This window comes from Solea solea, chromosome 2 (assembly GCF_958295425.1).
Source record: "Solea solea chromosome 2, fSolSol10.1, whole genome shotgun sequence".
Lineage (NCBI taxonomy): Eukaryota > Metazoa > Chordata > Actinopteri > Pleuronectiformes > Soleidae > Solea > Solea solea.
Genome location: NC_081135.1, coordinates 2,144,579 through 2,164,959, shown reverse-complemented (window position 1 = coordinate 2,164,959; position 20,381 = coordinate 2,144,579). Strand labels below are relative to the sequence as shown.

The window sequence follows — 20,381 nt, the reverse complement described above, 5'->3', positions numbered from 1 at the left end:
AACTCACGTCCTTAGAGGTTCAAGTCCACGTCAAACACAAAGAGCTAAATGTCCTTTGAGTTCTTGTCTCCTGTGTTTGATGTTGTCTTCTGTGAATGAAAGTGTGGGTTCTAATCTTGTGTGATGTCTAGTAAACGAGGGAGCATCTGAGCAATCGTACGGTCGTGGAACTGAAGCTGCTGGACTAGGACAAGCCGGTGGTTGTGGATCTGCCAAGTGCCGCTCTTGGACAACTTGGCTGGTCCAGGTCCATAAAGGGACAGGTTTGGTTCAATAAGTAGATCCATAAATGACTTTTGGGTGCTTGGGGAACTGATGATGCCGCTCTGGGCGACGTTGAACTTTAAAAACATCTTGTTCTTTGTGGTTCTTCATGTTTCTTAGATCTACTGACTGTTTACTTTGAATATTGAAATAAAACAATCTTCACTTCATCCTGAGATTTGAACTCACAACCTCATACGTGTGTGTGATAATATTGTCCTATGAGATAAATGACAACCACAGTTCAATTCCACCATCTTTTTATTAAATACAATTACATATTGGTGACATGTAGGAGAAACAGAACATGGACACAGTTTTTTTACTTGGTCACTTCCTCAAGTTTGGGCTCTGATGGAAAAGAGAAAGAAAGACAGAGAGACAAAACATGAGGATTATTAGTGATAACATGGTACCATTTTCACATTTTATAACCAAAACAAACCTTTAACCTTGTGTTTGTAAGTTCTCGTACTTTAATAGAAAGTCAATTATCATGATTAAAATATGAGCTTTTTAATTCACCTTGGAATTTGAAGTCGGGGAACTTGTCCATGTCTCCTCCTCCGTATAACCTCTGCAGTTTGGTCACCTCTTCAGAAACGTTCTTCTGGTAAGAAGCTCCACCCTCCACGATGCCTCCGGAGGCTCTGAGAGCAAAACAACAACACGACAACCATGTTTGAAAAGAGACTCAACAAGATGGCGGACTTCACTACAGTCACACAACAAGCCTCTGTTGGTTTGTGTGGAAACACACACACACAATACTTTACTCCCATGAAGTAACTATGACTTTTTTGAGTGATTTTAGACGACACATTAAACTAGTGATATCTCCTATTCTGGCAGCAGTGGTGACTTGTCTTCTCACTTGCTCTTGGTGTTGTAGTCACGGATCTTGTCCAGGAAGAGTTTCTGGACCGGGTCGAGCTCCTTGGCCCGGTTAAAGACGATGGCGGAGATCCCGATGTTCCTGCGCAGAGTGAGGCTCACGGCGGAGCGCAGCACGGATGACAGCGCAAACAAGCGGTGGAGAGACATCTGCAGGAGCAGACGCAAATATACAGAGATAAATGTGTTATTTGATCATCACACAGTGGATCTGAGAGACATGATTCATTCCCACAACAACAGAGGACGTTGGGATTGAAACAAATAAATAAAAGTGACAAAAAGTTGACATGTAAATGACTGCCTTCAATGAAAATTCTGTCATTCTGTCACTGTTTTTTGTAAAAGATGTGAATAAAAATTAAATAACTAAAATCTTGTTTTAGTTATTGGAAAAACACTCACAGATGATCTATTAAATCGATAATAATAGTTGACAATTCATTTAGTAATCAGTTATTAATGGATTAACGGTTAGGTTTATTTGTCTTTGAGGTTCAGCTCCTCACTACTGAGGTCACCAAGCTCAAATCAATCCTTTTATCTCAATAATTATAAAAAATAATTACAAAACTTGCCTTTTAATCCTGTTGCACTTTTGATGCTTTGTATTTAAACCCTGTGATTTAACAAATAAGGACAGATGTCCTTTAATATGTGTTTTTAAAATGCTATATAAATAACAATGACTTTTTATACAGAGCATTTTATAGACATACGATTATTAATCAATGACTAAATTAATTGTCAACTAATTTAATAATCGATTACTTTGAGTGAGTGGTTTTTTTTGTTTTGTTTTTTTAATTAAAGATTAAGTTTCTTTGCTCCATATAACAAAGAAATCATTAAAGGTGAAAGTGAAACAAGACATTTGAGCACATCATTATTTCCAGGTTTGACAAACACTGATGAACAAGCGGTTACTCGATGAATCGAGAGGACAGTTGACAGATGCATCGATAAGGACATGACTTTCTAGCTGCTGCAAGACATTTAGCATAGACAAGCTGCTGTCGACGGAGTCAAAGTTGACAGTTAACATCACATTCTTGTATTTAAAACAAATGTCAACCTCTTAGTTTACTCAGAAAACTTGGTTCCGCTGCAGGAGCTAAGTTGCTAAGCTAAGCGTTTGCTTCATTGACACAAACAGCCAGTGCTAACAGGCTAACTTTAGCCACTTTAAAATGGCTTATTTTGCGCAGCGCTGCGCTGCTGTGTTCAATATTAGAGTAACGTCTGCGACACTAACAACTCCACTAACGCGTCACAGTGACGGGCAGCGTGGAATTACAGGCGATTCTTTAAAATCACGACACTCACCTTGGGTTTGACACTCAAACACAGCACAAGATCCCAAATGTGGAGGAGCCGCGGTGGATTGTGGGAAGTTGGAGGCGACGTGAAGGGAGTGAGTGTTCACGGACGTCACGCTGCGCAGCTGTGCGCAGCTCTGCGCAGAAAGGTCATCTCAGGCTGATTTTTTTTACTTCTCTGACCTCAACAAACATTTGATACGTGTGGAGGAACTTTTATGATACTTTACTAATATAAATATACATTAGTAAGTCATGACTATGAGAAAATAAGTCAGAATTGCGGGAAAGTATCTAATAATTATGACATAGTAAGGAAGTTTTTCATTATTATGAGATAGTAAGTTATAATATTGACACATCTCATAATTAAGGGATATTATTTCAAAATTATGACTTAGTGTCTCATACTTATGATTTAAGTATATGTTCTTTTTTTACCATGTGGAGGAAACAGGGTTCCATAGTGTGGTACGGAACAATAACAATATCAAATATGAAAAAATACTCTTATTTTAACTCATTCTGTGTATCTTGAGCTCCGTGAAGGAAGCTCGATTGACACATTATTTATTTCCACAAACAACAACAACAACAACAAGGCACATATAGTATAGGTTTGAATAGAAAAAACTTTTATTATTGATACACCGTTCAAATAAAACTCTGATCAATCCATTCACGCCGTCTAAAAACAACAGACACTCCAGTATTTGATAAACAGTGACAAACAGTGGCACAAAAATATAAAGACAGAAAGAAGTAAGGCAAATATTCTTTACAAAAAACTGTGATCCATAATAAATGACAGACAAATTAAAAGGCACAAGGTATATATATATATATATATATATAGATATATATTTATGTGTATAAAAAGACCATGCAGGCACATTAGGATGGAATGGGGTTGGTCTCAATAGAAGTGGCTGGAGCTGCTTTCTACTCTCCAGGACTGGCTTTGTCTGGTAATTTGTGTTAAGACGATACAGGCTGAGGTACAACTGCATTCATGTTTGAGTACACTATGGCTTTAACGAGGGAATCCTGTAGTCAAATAAACAACTAAATCATCGAAATCAATCAATCAGTCTTTGGTAAATGAAAACAAGAGTGAAAGAATTGGCCTGCAGAGGGAAGAAAAAGGTGCCTCTGGGTCAGTCAGAGGAGAAACTGGTGCTTCAACATCTGACCACCAGGGGGGAGCAGAGTGCCACGAAACTGGACTTTAATCCACTTAAAAGCCACAGAGCAAAGCAAACAGAGTGAAGACGCCTTGCACATTTTTCCATCCGTCCAAAAAGGAGAGAGGTCGGAGGGAGAAGATTGAAATGGTCACGTGGTGGAAAGGAAGTTCAAGAGCTCGTTCAGGATTTAGGGAGGAGAAAAAACAAAAAACAAAATCCAGTGTTGGCACCAAATCGCACGGATGATGAGTTCTCAAAGAAAGGCCAGCTTCTCAGAGCATGAATGACTGCGTGTGTTTGAAATCCTGGGGCTGAGGGACACACAAAAACAACATGTTACCATGAGATTGTACATTACAAGTGCATATATTTATATTCATGTGATTTCATTCATATTGGCATCTTAAGAGCATGTTTGTATTCTATATCTCACTGTTTGACAGAAAATGTCATATTTTGTAACCGCTCACTCAACCACACCAAAGCCCATAGAGAAAATCATCGTTTTAAGCTCACAGGGACACAGGAGACGCTGGTCTACTGCTGCCTCGTGTGGTCACTTTGTGTTACTGAGGTGAATCTGAACAACGTATTTGAAACAATGAAGTTATAAAATGACCTATTTAAATGTACTGATGAAGGCAGCAGTGGATCAAGAACTACAGTGTGCTGTGATGTTAAATCGCTGATTTTCTCAATGGGGTTTGGTGTGGGAGAAAGCAAAACTAATGTGAGTTTCCACTTGGAAAATTCTAACTTTGAGATAACTTGTTGCAGATTTTATGAGGCGAGGCCTTTGTTTAGTCACTAAAATAAAAAATGTTCATGTTTCCATGTTTTGTCAGTCAGAAACAAACACCTGGCCGTTTCCCTTTAAGGCTCTAAACTGTGCACTTGCACTTGTTTGGAGAGTTATGGCGATGCATAGACGTGACAGTGTTATGATTTCAATCCGAAACACGACAATAATTAATTAGGTAAAGTGTGAAACGGCTGCGATGAAGTCAGCGTTTCCTCCGCCCGTCACCAGAGACGCAGAGAGGACGAGGAGAAGAACAGAGGACAAGAAGACAAACACACACACTCACTTCTTGGGGCGGAGGGATGTAGTTGACATTGGATCTGAAAGACAAAGGCGGCGTAAGCACATGGAAGAATTGGACACAGTCGCACACAGATGAGGAGAAACTGGAGACGCACATTTGTATCCTGAGTCATATCTGCTTCATAAATAATGCACGTTCAGCCAGGGTGAAAAGAAAAGTCTGAGTGAGCAGCTGGACACAGCAGAGGATATTTGATAATACTGCAAATTCATATGGAAGCAAAAAAAGAAGTCAAGTAATGGGACTTTTGAACGCAACTGAAACCAAACAAAAACGGCATATGGGTGCAGTTAAATACAAAAATCCAGTAAAAGTACATTTAATCTGCTTTTGTTTGGTTTCTTATGTGACTTAGTCGGAGCTCTGAAGCAGATCTTTTACCCTGAGGTACATTCACACTGTATGTGATGCCAGTTTTTTGGAAACCTAACTTTTACTCTCCCACACCAAACTCCACAGAACAAACCAGTGATTTAACATCACAGCTCACAGGGGTTGTTGATGCACTGCTGCCTCCATCAGTAAATTCAAATGTGCTATTCTGTGACATTCTGTGTTTGAAATCCTTTCTTCAGATTGACCTCAGTGACACAAAGTGACCACACGAGGCAGCAGAAGACCAGCAGCTCCTGTGACCCCGAGAGCTAAAATCAGTGATTTTCTCAGTGGAGTTTGGTGCGGGAGAGCGAGCGCTTTACAAACTTTGTTTTAAAAGCAAAAACAAAGCAAAAACATATTCTTAAAATAGACATGTGGTTGTTTTCAAGTACCTCACACGACCACACTTAAAAAAAAAACCCTTTCAATATTCTAAAGAGAGATGAGATTTAATAATAAGCAGGCAGGAAGCTGTGTGTCTGTCTCTCTGGTCTGTGCGTCACACTCACGTGTCCTCTGTTGTGTGCAGGGTTTGGCTGCTGATGTGGTCTGCACCGTGACACTGGGAGATCCAAAAGGACCTGTAAGAGCCGGCGTGTTGGCTTTACAAAGGGTCAACAAGAGGGGACGTCACTTTTGGACTCTCACCGCACACCATGCTTTTATCAAGTGTCTCTATATTAGTGTAGGATATTTAAAGTGGTTGAATGAGATGATTATTGACACGTTTGAGGAAATTTACACCAGCTTCAGTTTGTGATATCTTAAGAATGACTTTATCTTTTCTGTTAGACGCCTATTTCTGACTGGAAAAGTGACGTTTTTGTCCCTTTGTAAAACCGCTCACTCTCCCACACCAAACCCCATAGAGAAAATCAGCGATTTAACGCCACAGCATCCCAGGAGTTGTCGATCCACTGCTGCCTCCACCAGCCACTTCACAAGTGTTATTTTGTGATTTCAGCATTTGAAATTCTTCATTCAGATTTACCTGAGTGACGCGAAGTGACCACAGGAGGCAGCAGCAGACCAGCAGCTCCTGTGTCCCTGTGAGCTAAAATCACTGCTTTTCTCTATGGGGTTTGGTGCAGGTGAGTGAAACTTCCGTTTCCAGTCAAAAAGGCACATCTAACAGTGAGATTATTCTTAAGATGTCGTAGAACTTGAGCAGGTGCAGATTTAATCCTGTGAGTGTTTGGCTAAGATGTCTCGGGCTTGTCCTCACTCACAGAAGAGCAAATCATGTGTCAGTACCTGATACATGCACACTTTAAAAAACCTTTCCTTGTCATAAAGGTGCGCCTGAATATTGAAGTTTCTGTTTTGAAAGTTTCTATATTTTCACTTTGTGACATGAAGCTTAAAAAAGGTGTTGTTGTGTTTACACATAAATACACAAACGTCATAAAAGAAAGTGCTGTGAAGACATGCAGCCAATCATAGAGGTGCAGCGTGGGACAAAAGCCGAGGTGAGCCAACACATGCAGCAATCCAACACCCACTAAACCACTACAGCTCACTCTCCTGCACCAAAACCCATAGAGAAAATCACGGCGACACAGGAGCTGCTGATCCACTGCTGCCTCCATCACTCACTTCAAATGTCTTATTCTATGATTCACGTCAGTGACACATAGTGACCACACGAGGCAGCAGCAGACCAGCAGCGCTTCACAAACGATCATTTCCGGTCAGAAAAGTGAAGAGCGAGTCTTTCGTTGAGTGTCTGTCACTGACAATGACTTTCTTTAAAAGTGAAGCCGCGTCCTGGATCTGCGTCTTTGTGTCTTTGTTGACTAGCTATAGGTGGATGTGAAAATCATGTCACATTGTCTTTGAGTCTTTGTGAAGACGCCTGCTCTATAAATACACGGCTGTGACAGAGAAGCGTCAGAATTCTCCAACGAAAGCTGACTTTGAGCTGTAACGAGCCGCTAATCGAATAACGTGGAGTCGAGTCTGTGAGAGACACGCACCGAGCGTCCTCACACACACACACACACACACACTCTGGTGACTGTGCACGACCGAGCCCTCTGATATTCTGCCATCTCATTCTTCAATCACTTCAATTTCTAAATAATCCATTTCAGATTTAGCGCACAATCAGCTTAATTGCCTGCGATCCCTCTCCCCTGCCAATATTTCCCTCCCCGCCGATTTAGAGGCAGTAATTATTCCATAATTATGCTTCACCAATTATTTCCCATCCTCGTAGTAGGAGCAGTGCAGCAGTTTTGGAGTGTGGCCGCATGAGGTAGTGACACATTGTCAGCACTGAGAACCACGTGGACCATTTAAGCCACTTGAATTCTATAAAATCTTCACCTGCTTGAGTCTGTGACATGTTAAGAACATGATCACGACTGTATCTCGCTCTCAGACAGCTTTTTTATGAATGGAAACAGAGGTTCGTGCAGAACGTTCGAGAACATCAGTGATTGTAGCTCACGGCGCACAGGAAGCTGAAATTCAAACGTGTTATTTTGTGACTTCGGGGGTTTGAAATTATTTATTCAGACTTAGCTACAGGACAAAAAGCTGCCAAATGTAGCAGCGGTGGACAAGAAGCTGCTGTGTCGCCGTGGGCTAAAAACACTGATTTTCTATATGGAGTTTGGCACAGTTTAGAATCTTCAGTTTCTTTCAGACAGAAAAAGACGTCTAACGGTGAGATAACGTGGCAAAAAACCTCCCGTCTAATCATCTATTTATCAAATAGCATTTGCCTGATTATATTTTCTGGAATTCAATGTTAAGAATTCATGTCTTTTCTCATGACTTTTACATCTGTCGACGTCATTCAGTGGACGAGTGGAAACACAGGCACTGCTGTGGCTCTACAACACACACACACACACACACACACACACACAGCTGTTACTCTATACAGTCCTGAGTCAGCACGCAGACACACAGTCTAAGTGCAGCAACAACAACCACCCTCCTCCTCCTCCTCCTCCTCCTCCTCATCATCAGTATGTAGGGTTTAAGCCTGTGTGTGTGTGTGTGTGTGTCCACATCAATGTTAATGCAGTCACACAGCTCTTACCTTCCTCTGTGTCCTGTGCTCGCCGACAGCATGAAAAGAAGAAGAAGAAGAAGAAGAAGAAGTCAGTGAAAGTCAGTGAAGTGAAGCCAGAACATCAAATATCACAGTATTTCTTTAAAGTGATGCACACACACACGCGGGAAACAAACAAGCGACTCACGGCTGAAGAACCCATTGCGGTGTAAGAGGACTCCGCCGCAGCCGCACACCACCACCACCAGGCACACCACCACCACCGCCGCCACGATCGCCGTGATGTTCACGTCCTCTGGAAGAGTGTGTGAGACACGCGTGGTTATTAACAATAATAATAATAATGATAATAAATAAATAAAGATTACAGACACAGAAACATGAAACAGCCAAGGTCGTGTTTAATGTAACTCGCTCTCATGCCACCTCCTGAGATTTCCCCTTTAATTTATTGAGTGCATTAAAACGCTTTGCGTGCATTAACCTAAAGTGCGTCACATGACTTATTCGCAGGGATGGAGACGTCCCCACGTTTCAAAGCAACGGCAATGTTTGAGTTCCTGCTTCTTTCCTCTCCACTGCATCTCTGATCGTCTGCACTGCTGAAAGGTGTGTGTGCGTGTGTGTGTGTGTGTGTGTGTGTGTGTGAGGAGGAGGAGGAGGAGGAGGAGGAGGCAAACACACACACACACACCTATCGTCATGTGCTTGCCCTCGCACATCTTCGGTGGTCCCACGCCGTTGGACGCCAGGCAGCTGTAGCGCCCGGTGTCCTCTTTGGCAACAGTTCTGAATTCCTGCAACGACGACAACAACAACAACAAAAAGAAGGCGGAGAAACGAGAGGTTAAAGGTCAAACATGCTCTGATCATGACTGACAGACGCGTCTAACGCTGCTCCTCCATTATGGATTTAATGCAGCCAGTAAAAGCAGGTGGAACAAAGTGAGAGGACAAAGTCGGTTCAGTTATAGACGAGACGACAACAATAAGCTGTTTCCTCTCATTGTTTCTGAGTGAATTCATGTGTATGTCGACTCCTCTGCCTATAATGGTATAACTCAGTAGTTGTTTGTTTATTATTTAACCTTTAAAGAGACCAAGAGAGAACAGTTTCAGACCAAAGGTTGTTATCGTTGACGAAAACTAACAAAATAACGGAAAATAAAATTAATCCGCTGAAATGAAAATAAAAACTAGAGTTTTAAAAAAACAATCACTAACTGAAACTAAGTAAAATCATTTCATACATCGTCTCATTGTGTTGGTGCACAGATCTGTGCCCTGTGAGCACTATGAGGGTTAAAATGGTTACTACTTATTGTTAAGACCTTTGAATCTTGTAAATAAATAAAGTTTAGATCTAAAATAAGTTATAAAAACGTTTTATTTTCTACCTCTCTTGCTATAACTGCTGCTGGAGGTCTGTACTTCAGCCACAGATGTAAACCAACTTCAACATGGAAGTGAAATCAAAACACAAGTTGCCACTCGAGATTTAAAATGTATTATCGAATATTGGCAAACACACGAAGATTTGTTGTGTGGTTGAAAAGTGTTGTTTTAAATCTCCGTGTGACTCGAGTGTTAGGTTCCCTCACCAGGACTCCTGTGCGTGAGTCGATGACGTAGGTGGCGTTGGCCTGGCGAGGCTGACTCAGAGGCATGTTGTTCTTGAACCAGGAGTAGGTCGCGGGCGGGATGCTCTGCTGGTCCTGACAGCGCAGCTGCACCACAGAGCCCGTCACTGCGGAGCCGGGGATCTGACAGGACGGCGTGTGAGGGGGAACTGTGAGGGAAACACACACACACACAGAGTAAGAATTAGAGGCAACACAGCAATTTCACTATTATTTTCAACAGTAATGTTCAAATAAATCTGTATTTCTCTCTATTTATGATGTAGTTTCCTGCTAAAACGTGCAGGTCAAACCTCCTATGACCCGTTTAAAGAGTAAAGATGCAAATCTTTGTTGGTTCTAATCAAGACAACAATTCCCATGATGCCACGCTGCTGCTTCCTGATGTCCAGAAACAAACACAATCCACCGCCGCCGTGCGGTGGATTGTGTTTGTTTTGACTGCACATCGTGAACAAACAACTCTGATTGTGACACAACTTTGAGATTCAGGGAAATGTTGGTGGAAAAGGAGGCTGACGAGAAACCCGGAAATAATAATAATAATGATCAAACAGCTGACAGTAAACTGGACCGACACTAAAATACTGATCATTACGTCCTGGAATGACACAGAAGAGAATAATTAACTCCACTCCACGTGTCTTTAAGGGTACAATTAGATCCATTGTGAAGTCGTACCCAGGACTTTGAGCGTCACGTTGGTCTCTCCCAGGCTCACAGAGTCCAGAGGAGCGCTGATCTCACATCTGTATTCTCCGGCGTCCTCCTGCGTCACGCGCTGCAGCGTCACCGTGGCTCCGCTGATGGTCGCGCGGCCTTCAAACGGACCTGCACGCGGTCAGAGAGAGAGAGAAGGTGTCATTGTCATCGTGTTTGTAGCACATTTCAACTCAACAGCAGAGACAATATCTTTGTTTTGACATGAAAAATATAGCATTTCATTATTTTCTGTGAGGAAAAACAACTCAATTTAAGAGGAACATTAAAGGTGTATTCGTTTCAGGATAACAATAATACTGAGAGAAAATGTCAGGGAAAAAACATCTTTTATCTGCTATTTCCACTTTTTTAACATTTTTTCCCCATTGAAAATGAATACAAACCCTCGCCTGCCTTTCACATGGACAGTGGGAGGAGTTAGGAGTTTTAGGCCCCTAAAAAAAGTTAAAAGAATATAAAACCAACCACGGAGGAAACAGGTAAACAATAGTCGTGAATAACTGACTCGGCATTCCAACAATTAGTGAGCAAAAAAGAACAGGAAGAACATTCCCCACTGTCTTTTTCCTCAGGAAATGCACATGTTCTAGTTTTACTCGGACTTTCTACACATGAAACGCAGCGTTAACTATTTTACACTATTTTAAACTACAACAAGTACATTTCAAAAGGTTTTAAAAAGTTTTAAGATAAAAAAAAAAGAAGTTAAAACTATATCCACAGTCTTCCTTCCTCAACAGTGTTTTATTCTCCCATCCAGACTCCGCCCAGCTGGTGCTGCGAGCTAAAGAAAACAAACGCCCTGTGTGTGAGCAGCAGGAAAAACAAAGTCACGCTCTTCGGTCACCTCGGAATTGTCCGTCAAAGTAGACGAAGGAAACATCTTTGCCCCTCTTCTTCCACTCGATGCGTGGACTCTGGTCTCGCTCAGTGCGGAACAGGCAGGTCAGCACCGCGTCTGCAACACAAGAGAAGCCTGTAAATCACATCTTTACAAGTCTGTCAGTTCAATTAAATGAACAAGTGAGATGAGCTGCGAGTCTTTGAGTCTTTACCTGAGAACTCACGCACCTCCACCTTGTGTTTGGTGGTCGACACGGTAACAGGGACAGACGGGGAACCTGCGGATGCAGGAGAAGAAGAAAATGATCACAATTATTGCCATATTTGTCATTTGATTTGTATCTGTGGATAAACAGGATACAGATGAACTAATGTAACAAAAATGTGACACAATATTGTAATCTTATAAAAACATGTTGATTACAAAAAAATACTTCATTACCAAAAAATGTTTTAAATAATGTTGTAATGTTGATAAAAAACAAGACGTACGTGACCAGAAAGTGTTAAAAAAAATGTTGTAATCTTACAAAAATGTGTTACTAATGTGACAAAAAATAACTGACATTACAAAAAAATATATAAAATGAAAGTAACATTACTTATCTTATCAAAAGAGGGCTGCAAAATGTTGCAATGCTACAAAAACATGATGTGCATGACAAAAACATCTTACAAAAACATGATAATAAAATTTGAGGTTGAGAAAAACATTCCCAAAAATGTTCTAAAATGAGAAAAAAGTATTGCAAAATGTTGTAAAGCTACAAAAACATAATTTAAAAAACAATATTCTAACACTACTTACATTACCAAAATAAATCTAATGTTACAATAAAAATTCTGTTACGTAAAAGTGTTGGAATGTTAACAACACATTTCTAATGATATACAAATATTTTACAGGCTGATAATATGCCTTTATGTTACCAAAAATGACTTTGCCCCCCAAAAAATTTATAAAAAAATGCTTAAATGACCCAAAAACATTTGAAAATGTTACACAATGTGCTACAGAAATGCTTCACTTCACTAAGAATTGTTACAAAATGACGTAACGTTGCAAAAACATCATACTTTTACAAAATGATGAACATTGATTATCATCATAACTCATGAGGCCCTGGAAAGCGTGTGGCCCGTCAGTATAAATCACTAGGACTGCGTGTTGGTGAGCGAGACAGCATTTTAAAGAGCAACAGTAACGCATACGCTGTCCTGTCCCTAGTGGTGGAGGCCTGTAAGAGCAGTGCTCGTCATCCGTGATGAAGCAGTGATTTGTGTGACTCGCTCCTCGCTGCAGCAGGAGAATCCTTAATGTCTGCTCTACAGTCTGAGCCCGACACAGCCGTCAGTCTGCCGTGGACGTGAAGGAAGGGAAAGGCAGGATTACGTCCTCCTCCTCCTCATCCTCCTCATCCTCCGCCTCTCTAATCCTGCAGGGTTAAGGAGCAGCGGCGCGCCGTATGTTTACTTAAGCACAGGTTAGGACAAGGTCATCAAGCATCTCGCCAGATTAGCCTGATGTATGAGGGGCATTAGGGGAAGGCGGACGGCACACTGTCCGTGTTTGATTCCTCCTCCGTCTGTGCGTCACTGATAACTGCTTCCAAACAGGAAGGGGAAGCGGGAGCTGCCGTTTCCTCCCCGCGAGAGGTGATTGGTTTAAGGGAGCGGATTATTGCCGTGAAATGTGGGTGAAACGTGTGCGACGTGAAGGTGACCTGAAGGAGAAGCAGGTCACAAACAAACCCTCTCACACTCGGCATCTCCTCAAAGGTCCGCAAATTAACAAAAGTCCATCATAATAAATGTTGAACGGACCTCGGGAGAGATTTATTCAGGGCATTATGGGAAATGAAAACGCTCACTTTAGAACTGGACTGAGGGGGGATGTCACCTTCACACACTCTTGAAAGTAAAAATGGACACACACACACACACACACACACACACCATGCATTCAAATTTAAGGGATTTTTAAGGCTTTGCCAGACTGAGACACGAACGCTTGCTCTCAAAAAAGTTTAAATTACGTTTTCAGAGTAAATTGAAAGGGCACTGGTATCGATCCCTGTGGGACACCTTTCTTCTACAGTTGTTCAAATGTACACAAAAACAGATTTGGTCAATTAAACTCTTAAATTCCATCTATCTATCCTGCTCCATTATACAGTGTGTCAGGAACCTGTTTTTACGTGTTTATCTCCACTCACTCTCCCGCTCTGAAAACCACTCACTCTCCCGCACCAAACTCCATTCAGAACATCAGCGATTTTAGCTCAAGGCGACTCAGAAGCTGCTGGTCTACTGCTGCCTCGTGTGGTCAGGTGGTGTCACTGAGGTAAACCTGAACGAGGGATTTCAAACCCCGAATTCACAAAACAACACATGTGACCTTGATGAAGGAGGCAGCAGTGGATCGACAGCTCCTGTGTGCTGTGATGTTTAAAGGGATGATTTCCTCTTTGGGCTTTGGTGCAGGGAGAGTGAGCAGATTCAAAACTTCAGTTTCCAGCGGAAAAAAGTTAACTAATCGGGAGAAAAAGCTGGGAACATATTTTATAAATGTTATAGACTTAAGCAGGGGGAGAACAGTTGGGAGAACAGTTGGGAGAACAATGAAGGGAAAGCTGAGACAAAGGACAGGAAGTGTGGAAAAGAACAGGAAGACAGCCATGTTGAATTTGAGGTACGAACATACAAAGAGTTCATAAGCCGAGGGTTCCAGAGGTCTCTATTTTCGTCGCGTGGCCTTTTCAATAAACAAAAGCCCGTACAATAATAACAATGCCGTCTTTAAATGCTCGGCTCTATTTTCCTCCGGCTTCACTCCGTCAAACTTGGGACTAAGTGAATTAAAGCGGGACGTCGTCCCCGCAGACGCTCTGCCCTCACTCTGCCATGTGTTGACTTGCGGCGCCGTAACAGGATTACCGTGTACCGCTGCCTTGGCTCGTGTACCTCGACACCCTCCGAACAGAGCCGTCTCACTAAAGGATGAACAAAACCAGGGGGGAAGATTCAATGAGATTAAAAAGGGATGAGAATAAGCGACAAAGGAGAGATGAGCGCCGCTAAGAATAGAATACAAATGAAATGGAGTGGAGGAGAGTGGAGTGGAGCGGGTGGAGGTTGGAGGGGCGGACAGCAGCGGAGCCGCAGGAGCATGAATAAAAGAGAGCGTGGGACTGAAGGAGAGGGAGATCCTTTCAGACAGCGGCTCTGTGAATGGGAGACGCTCTTGTCACACAGTGTGAGAGCAGGTCTGCCGCCAACTCGGAGCGTGATTTTCACTTTGAGAGGAAGGAAATGAAGCAGGGCTGACAACATGACACACACACACCGAAAAGTGACTAAATCACGATACGTCCTCCGCGCTTCCTGCTTCTCTACGGTGAACTCAACCGTGGGCTTAATGAAACACACGGTGATCACGTGGTGTTTTAAAAGTAAACGTCAACCACGTATGAAGCACTGACGGTGCGTTCCATTTGACGTCGTCTAGTCTAGTCTAGAAAAACAAGTAGTCCCAACAAAATAAATGTACACAGCTCCAATTAAACTCCTGTCTCTTCAGGTCTGTGTCATTGTTGTCATTGTTGAGACGCAGAACCCTGGGGTTCCACTGCATGTTTTTAAAAATTTCAAAAAGGATCGAAACAGACCTGTAAAAATCCGGTTTGTGGTTTGAATGTGGTTAGAAAAGTGGATCTCATGTGGTGTTTTAGTTGTCCAGACTGCCAGATAAAATCTGGATATGCTTAAAAGTGTGATTCTCAGTCCGTCTAAAACATAATCAGAGACGTTGAAGAAGACCAGGATAGCCATTGTTAGCATGATATTTGGCTACACAAACAGCATAGCAACTTGTCTACATTTAAAAATCAAATAGCGCTATGTGTAACTTCCGAATCCTGACTTCCAAGTTCCAATTCCAACAAATGGAATGCACCATGAGCACGGGACGTTGCACCGCCGTCGCAGAGAGCTAGCTAGCCTGAGACACAGAGGCTCACACTTCACTAAAAACAAAACAGAATGGGCCCTAGTATTGAACCTTGTGGAACACCTTTCTCTACCTTTGTTCAAATGTTTGGCAGCAGGGACACAAGGAAAAACAGATTTTTTTGCCTTTTAACAAAATACATATCTAATTAGAATCTTCTGAATATGTTAGAAAGACTTTTCTTAAAAGGCCAAGTTTGTAAACTGCTCACTCTCCTGCACCAACTTACAACTATAACATTAAAACACAAACCTTTTCTATGAACGTGATAGAACTTTGGTTGTCACATCAGTGCTGTTGCACCCTTGTAGATTATTTTTGGTTGCACTGACCAATAAATACAACAAAAAGGAAGAATGCACACACAACGGCACACATTAGCAGCTACTGTAGCTAGCAGCCAGCGCCTGTTAGCGTCAGACTGCAGAAGCTGCTAAAAGAAAAGGTTAAAGATGAAAAGTGAGGACACAAAAGAAGGAGAAGGAGGCACTAATGCAACTCTATAGACGCGTTAAACTGCCGTAAAATACCAAGAAAAGTAGCTGTTATTGTCTCAGAAAATGTGGTTTTGTACCATGTCCTTGTCTTCGAATGTCACCAGTTAAAGCTGCAGTGTGTAACTCTTGGCCTCTCTCAAGCAAAACTATCAGACCTGACTAAGGGAGCGTTTGTGTGCATACAGCAGCAGAACGACTGTGTTTTGTGACCTGTAGAAAGCACGTCTGAAACTTTCCGGTCAAACCGAGGGAAAGTCTGAGAAACACAGAGATCTGAATCTAACGTTTAAGTTTCGTACAACAGTTTTAAAGATGACCGTGCCCTTGTGGCGAGGAAGTGGTATTGGAGTAGTTTGACTGTCGCACTAAATCTTACTTAAATTAATAAAGGGGGAAAGAAAAGCACTTATTGCGCAGCACTTCATCTCAATTGTAATAAATTAAGTTTTTCACGTCGGTCTCAGAACGTCCCGCAACACGGCGTCAAATATACTCATTAAAATGCTTCGTGTCGTGCATTAAACAAACACATCCACACAGGATGTGACACAGACATCTCGTGCATGGCGTTAACATCAAGCAAACACTGCGACAGCTTCAACTCACAGAGGGGCGGCCACCCTCCTGCCTGAGCAAAAATAGAAAGATGGCTTGCTCACTCCTTGGCACGCAGCTCTGCCTCTCAGTACGTGGTTGTACCGAGTGTGACTGTGAGTCTGGGGCGGCGGCTGCTGCTGCTGCTGCTGCTGCTGCTGCCGCCGCTGCTGCTGCTGCTGCTGCTGCTGCCAGGACGGTGCCAGGAAAGGTCAAAAGCAACGGCGCAGTCGTAATTAAGGCACTTATTCAAATTAACAGGAACAAATTAAGGGGGAGGACAGGGAGATGGACCCGTAGGAAATGTCCTGTGTGGTACAGATAACGAGGGCGGGAGGCGTAGGCGCTTTAAGGCCGTGCGGGGTGGGGGGGTGCAGAGGAAAACAGGGTGAGGACGGTGTGTGTGTGTGTGTGTGTGTGTGTGTGTGAACAAAGCCTCTCTGTATGACTGTATCCCTGTGAGCAACAGCTGTCTCGGTCAGACACAGTGTGTGTGTGTGTGTGTGTGTGTGTGTGTGTGTGTGAGAGGGCGATGGGGGGATGTTGGGTCTTTGGCGACTGATGAGTTCCACCCAAACTATTTCCTTTCCTTTTTTCTTTTTTGAAAAACAACAATTGAAAGTCCACTTGAAAGCGTCATGTGACGCGTGTGTAGTTAATTGTCCGTTAAATAGCAGCAGTGATCAAAAATCACTGACAATACGTCGATCGTGGTGATTTTACATCGTCATGTTAACCGTGAACGGAGGAAAAAACGCAATATTGCACATTGAATGACATGAAAACGCTGTTTTGCTCACCAACATACAGTCTTAGTGATTTTTATGGAGGTGCCACAATGTGGAGACCGTATTTTTCAAGACATACGATTGTATTTGTTTAATTTGTTATTTAAAAATGGTATGGTAACATTTTTTGTGTACGTTAAGTTATATATTTTATTATTTTGTAACATTACAACATTTTTGGTCACATAAGTAATGTTTTATAACATAATTTTGCAACATTTTTGTTGATTTTGAATGATTATGAATGTTTAACAGTTAACTATGAGAAGCATCCTGTAAGTTTACAGTTTACAGTTGTGACAGGAAATGTTTGTCTCGTTCCATGCTGGAACTGGACAAAAACACGACACTCGTAACCTTTGACCTCGTGGGCTGACAGGTGGCACACAGCAGATATGCATCAGTCACTCTGACTGTCTCATTACATCTCTGTCACTCTGCTGCTGCTGCTCCCTCCCGTCTGAACAACAGTCACCGCTCTCTCTGTCCGTTTCCCTTCATGTCACACATGCAGAGGCGTTTCTAAAAAAGTCTGGGGGCCCCCAGGAGAAAGGGTCTGGGGGGGCCTTGAGCAAAACTAGACCAAAAAACCCTGAGGAAAACAGTTTTCTGTTCAAATTATGGCAGGAGAAAATCCAGACAGTCAACTGTTAATGGACCAAAATGAATCACGCAAAACAGGAGCTTTTCTGACGTCACTACAGGGTCAAATTTTGTTAAACTGACAAGTTTGGACACGATTTTTAACATCATAAACTACATTGTTGTTACTACAAATATCCAGACTCTGAAAGCAGCTTTGGGTCCTCAGCTATTTTCAAGGGCATGCTTTTTTTTTGTTTGTCCATTTAAAGGTCTTGGTTCTCCAGCCTTCAGTGTCCTACTGCGATAACCAAAACAGTTTGAACTTTCTGGTGGAAATCCAAACACTGACTGACCTCACGCATGTTTTTACACCCTCCTCTGCCAAAAACCCTGTGCCCACCTGCCACCGCCCGCGTCGCCTGCTACACCCTCCAGGTGGCGGCAGGCCAAACTTTTGTCTCAGGCCAAACCTGCAGGGACACTTGCAGAACTGACTCAGCCCACGCTCGCTCTACAGGCTCCAGCTCAGTGTCAGAATAACAACAACACCAGTCATCATACATCATTTAGCCACTTAACAAAAGAGTCACCCAATAAAATATAAGCCTGCGTAAGCCTACGATGACTTAGCAACATGTTCTCTACTTTGTCTTGCCGTTACAAGTCGTTTTACGAAAGAAAACTGCAGTTAGTGATCCGCTAACTCTCCCACACCAAACCCCATAGAGAAAACGTGCGTTTTTAGCTCACGGGGACACAGGAGCTGCTGGTCTACTGCTGCCCCCTGTGGTCAGTTTGTGTCATTGAGGTAAATCTGAGCGAAGGATTTCAAACTTAGAATTTTGCAAAATAACACGTTTGAAGTTACTGATGGAGGCTGCAGTGGATCAACAGCTCCTGTGTACTGTGAGGTAAAATCGCTGATTTTCTCAATGGGGTTTGGTGCAGAAAAATATTAGTGATTTTCCAATCAGAAAAGGCTGAATATCAGTGAAAAAAAGAGGCAAACGTATTCTTAAGATATCATCGACATAGATTGTATGATGTGAACATTTAGTTAAAAGGATGAAAACTGCTTTTAAGTGTGAACAAGCGTCTGTGGACCAACTAAAAACTTGTTTCCAGCTGGAAAAGCCAGTGATCACATTCTTAAGATATTACAGATAAGCAGGTGTGGATTTTATTTAGAGGCAATACCTCATACAACCACACCTACAAGAAAAACTCAAGTATCCTTTAAGATTTTACTTTTTCTACTACTATTTTCTTTGAAAATGTACTCTTTTTTTTTAAAGATGTTTCTATTTGTATTAAAACATGTTTTAAGTGTATTATTACAAATAAGTAGTTCAGGTAATTGAAGTTTCAGTTAAAATACAGAGGAGCTGCTCTTCTTCAGTGAGTGTTAATCAACACTTGTTCATGTCTTTACTTACATTGCAGGAGTAAAATGACAAAGGACAGACACAGGGACGTCCCCTCCATGATCGTCCCCTCCTCTGGCCGAGTCTTCTTCTCTTCTCTGGACGCAGCGAGGAGGCAGATCCCGAGCCTCGGCTTTCTTCTCGCACTTGTTCCCAACTCCACAATGATTCATCCAGCTTCCAGGGGAGGAACCTGCTGCTCTCCAGGGGAATGCGACCGGAGCGACCCGGCGCCGGGCGTCGCAGCGCAGGGGGCGCGCGGTCGCGGGGACGGCAGGCTGTGGAGACCGCGGTGTCCTGGAGAAGAAGAGGGAAGAGCGGGACGGTTACTGACAACAGACGCGGGACAATGTCCTCTGTTCTCGCGTTGAGCGATCCCGGCGCTGACTGAGGTGGAGATAGAGATGGAGATGAAGGGAGGGCGGGGTGAGCTCTGGGAGGAGGAGGAGGAGGAGGAGGGGAGCGGAGCGCCGAGAGCGCAGCGCAGCGCCGTGTCCAAGACGCGCACTACACTGACTCACCTCGTCAGGAATGAGACCCGATTTGACCTCGGAGGGTTTTCACTTCTAACGTTACGAAACACGTAGATTAAGTCAGAATGTGTTTTTGTGTGTGTCAAAAGACCAAAATGTCCCTCCAACAACTGTGTCCAACACGATTTCTGATCAAATGTGTCCGTTTAAGTCGACAATATCTGGAGAATAATGCTTTAACTCACTGTTAGACACACTTTTCCAACAGGAAACTGAAGTTTGTAAACCACTCACTCTCTCACACCACGAGAAAATCACTGATTTTAACATCACAGCACACAGGAGTTGTTGATCCACTGCTGCCTCCATCAGTAAAGTTCAAATGTCTTATTTTGTGACTTCTCCTCAGAGACACAAACTCACCAGAGTAGACCTGTGTCCACATGAGCTAAAAATGAAGAGTTTCTCTATGGGATTTGGTGAATGAAAACATGGCAACAAAAAAACCAAGACAAACCCAAACAAGTCATCTTAAATCCTACTTTATCTCACTGTTAGACAGACTTTTCCAAAAGGAAACTAAACTTTATAAACCGCTCACTCTTCCACACCAAACCCCATAGAAAAAATCA

General features: G+C 42.6%; 2 protein-coding genes across 2 annotated transcripts; both read right to left on the bottom strand.

The window, feature by feature from the left end:
• Positions 1-507: 507 nt before the first annotated feature.
• On the bottom strand, positions 508-2,614 carry atp5pf (ATP synthase peripheral stalk subunit F6). Its single transcript, XM_058623339.1, has 4 exons — positions 2,485-2,614; positions 1,139-1,308; positions 790-914; positions 508-615 (listed from the first exon to the last, which is right to left on the bottom strand). The coding sequence occupies exons 2-4, from the start codon at positions 1,306-1,308 to the stop codon at positions 587-589; spliced, it is 324 nt and encodes a 107-aa protein (XP_058479322.1). The 5' UTR covers positions 2,485-2,614; the 3' UTR covers positions 508-586.
• Positions 2,615-3,091: 477 nt separating this feature from the next.
• jam2a (junctional adhesion molecule 2a) lies at positions 3,092-19,660 on the bottom strand. The gene is given in 12 exon segments (XM_058652112.1): positions 3,092-3,975; positions 4,753-4,786; positions 5,658-5,729; positions 8,201-8,213; positions 8,361-8,468; positions 8,868-8,970; positions 9,775-9,962; positions 10,495-10,644; positions 11,384-11,494; positions 11,592-11,657; positions 19,289-19,385; positions 19,387-19,660. Coding segments are annotated over 12 exon segments (1,044 nt in total). The 5' UTR covers positions 19,450-19,660; the 3' UTR covers positions 3,092-3,936.
• Between the last annotated feature and the right edge of the window lie 721 nt (positions 19,661-20,381).

Excerpts from the sequence above, each read along its gene's own strand:
- atp5pf (XM_058623339.1), bottom strand. The coding sequence starts at position 1,308 with ATGTCTCTCCACCGCTTGTTTGCGCTGTCATCCGTGCTGCGCTCCGCC. Across the intron at positions 915-1,138 it reads GACTACAACACCAAGAGCAA|AGCCTCCGGAGGCATCGTGG; the intron begins GTGAGAAGACAA and ends TTTTGCTCTCAG. Across the intron at positions 616-789 it reads CCCCGACTTCAAATTCCAAG|AGCCCAAACTTGAGGAAGTG; the intron begins GTGAATTAAAAA and ends CTTTTCCATCAG.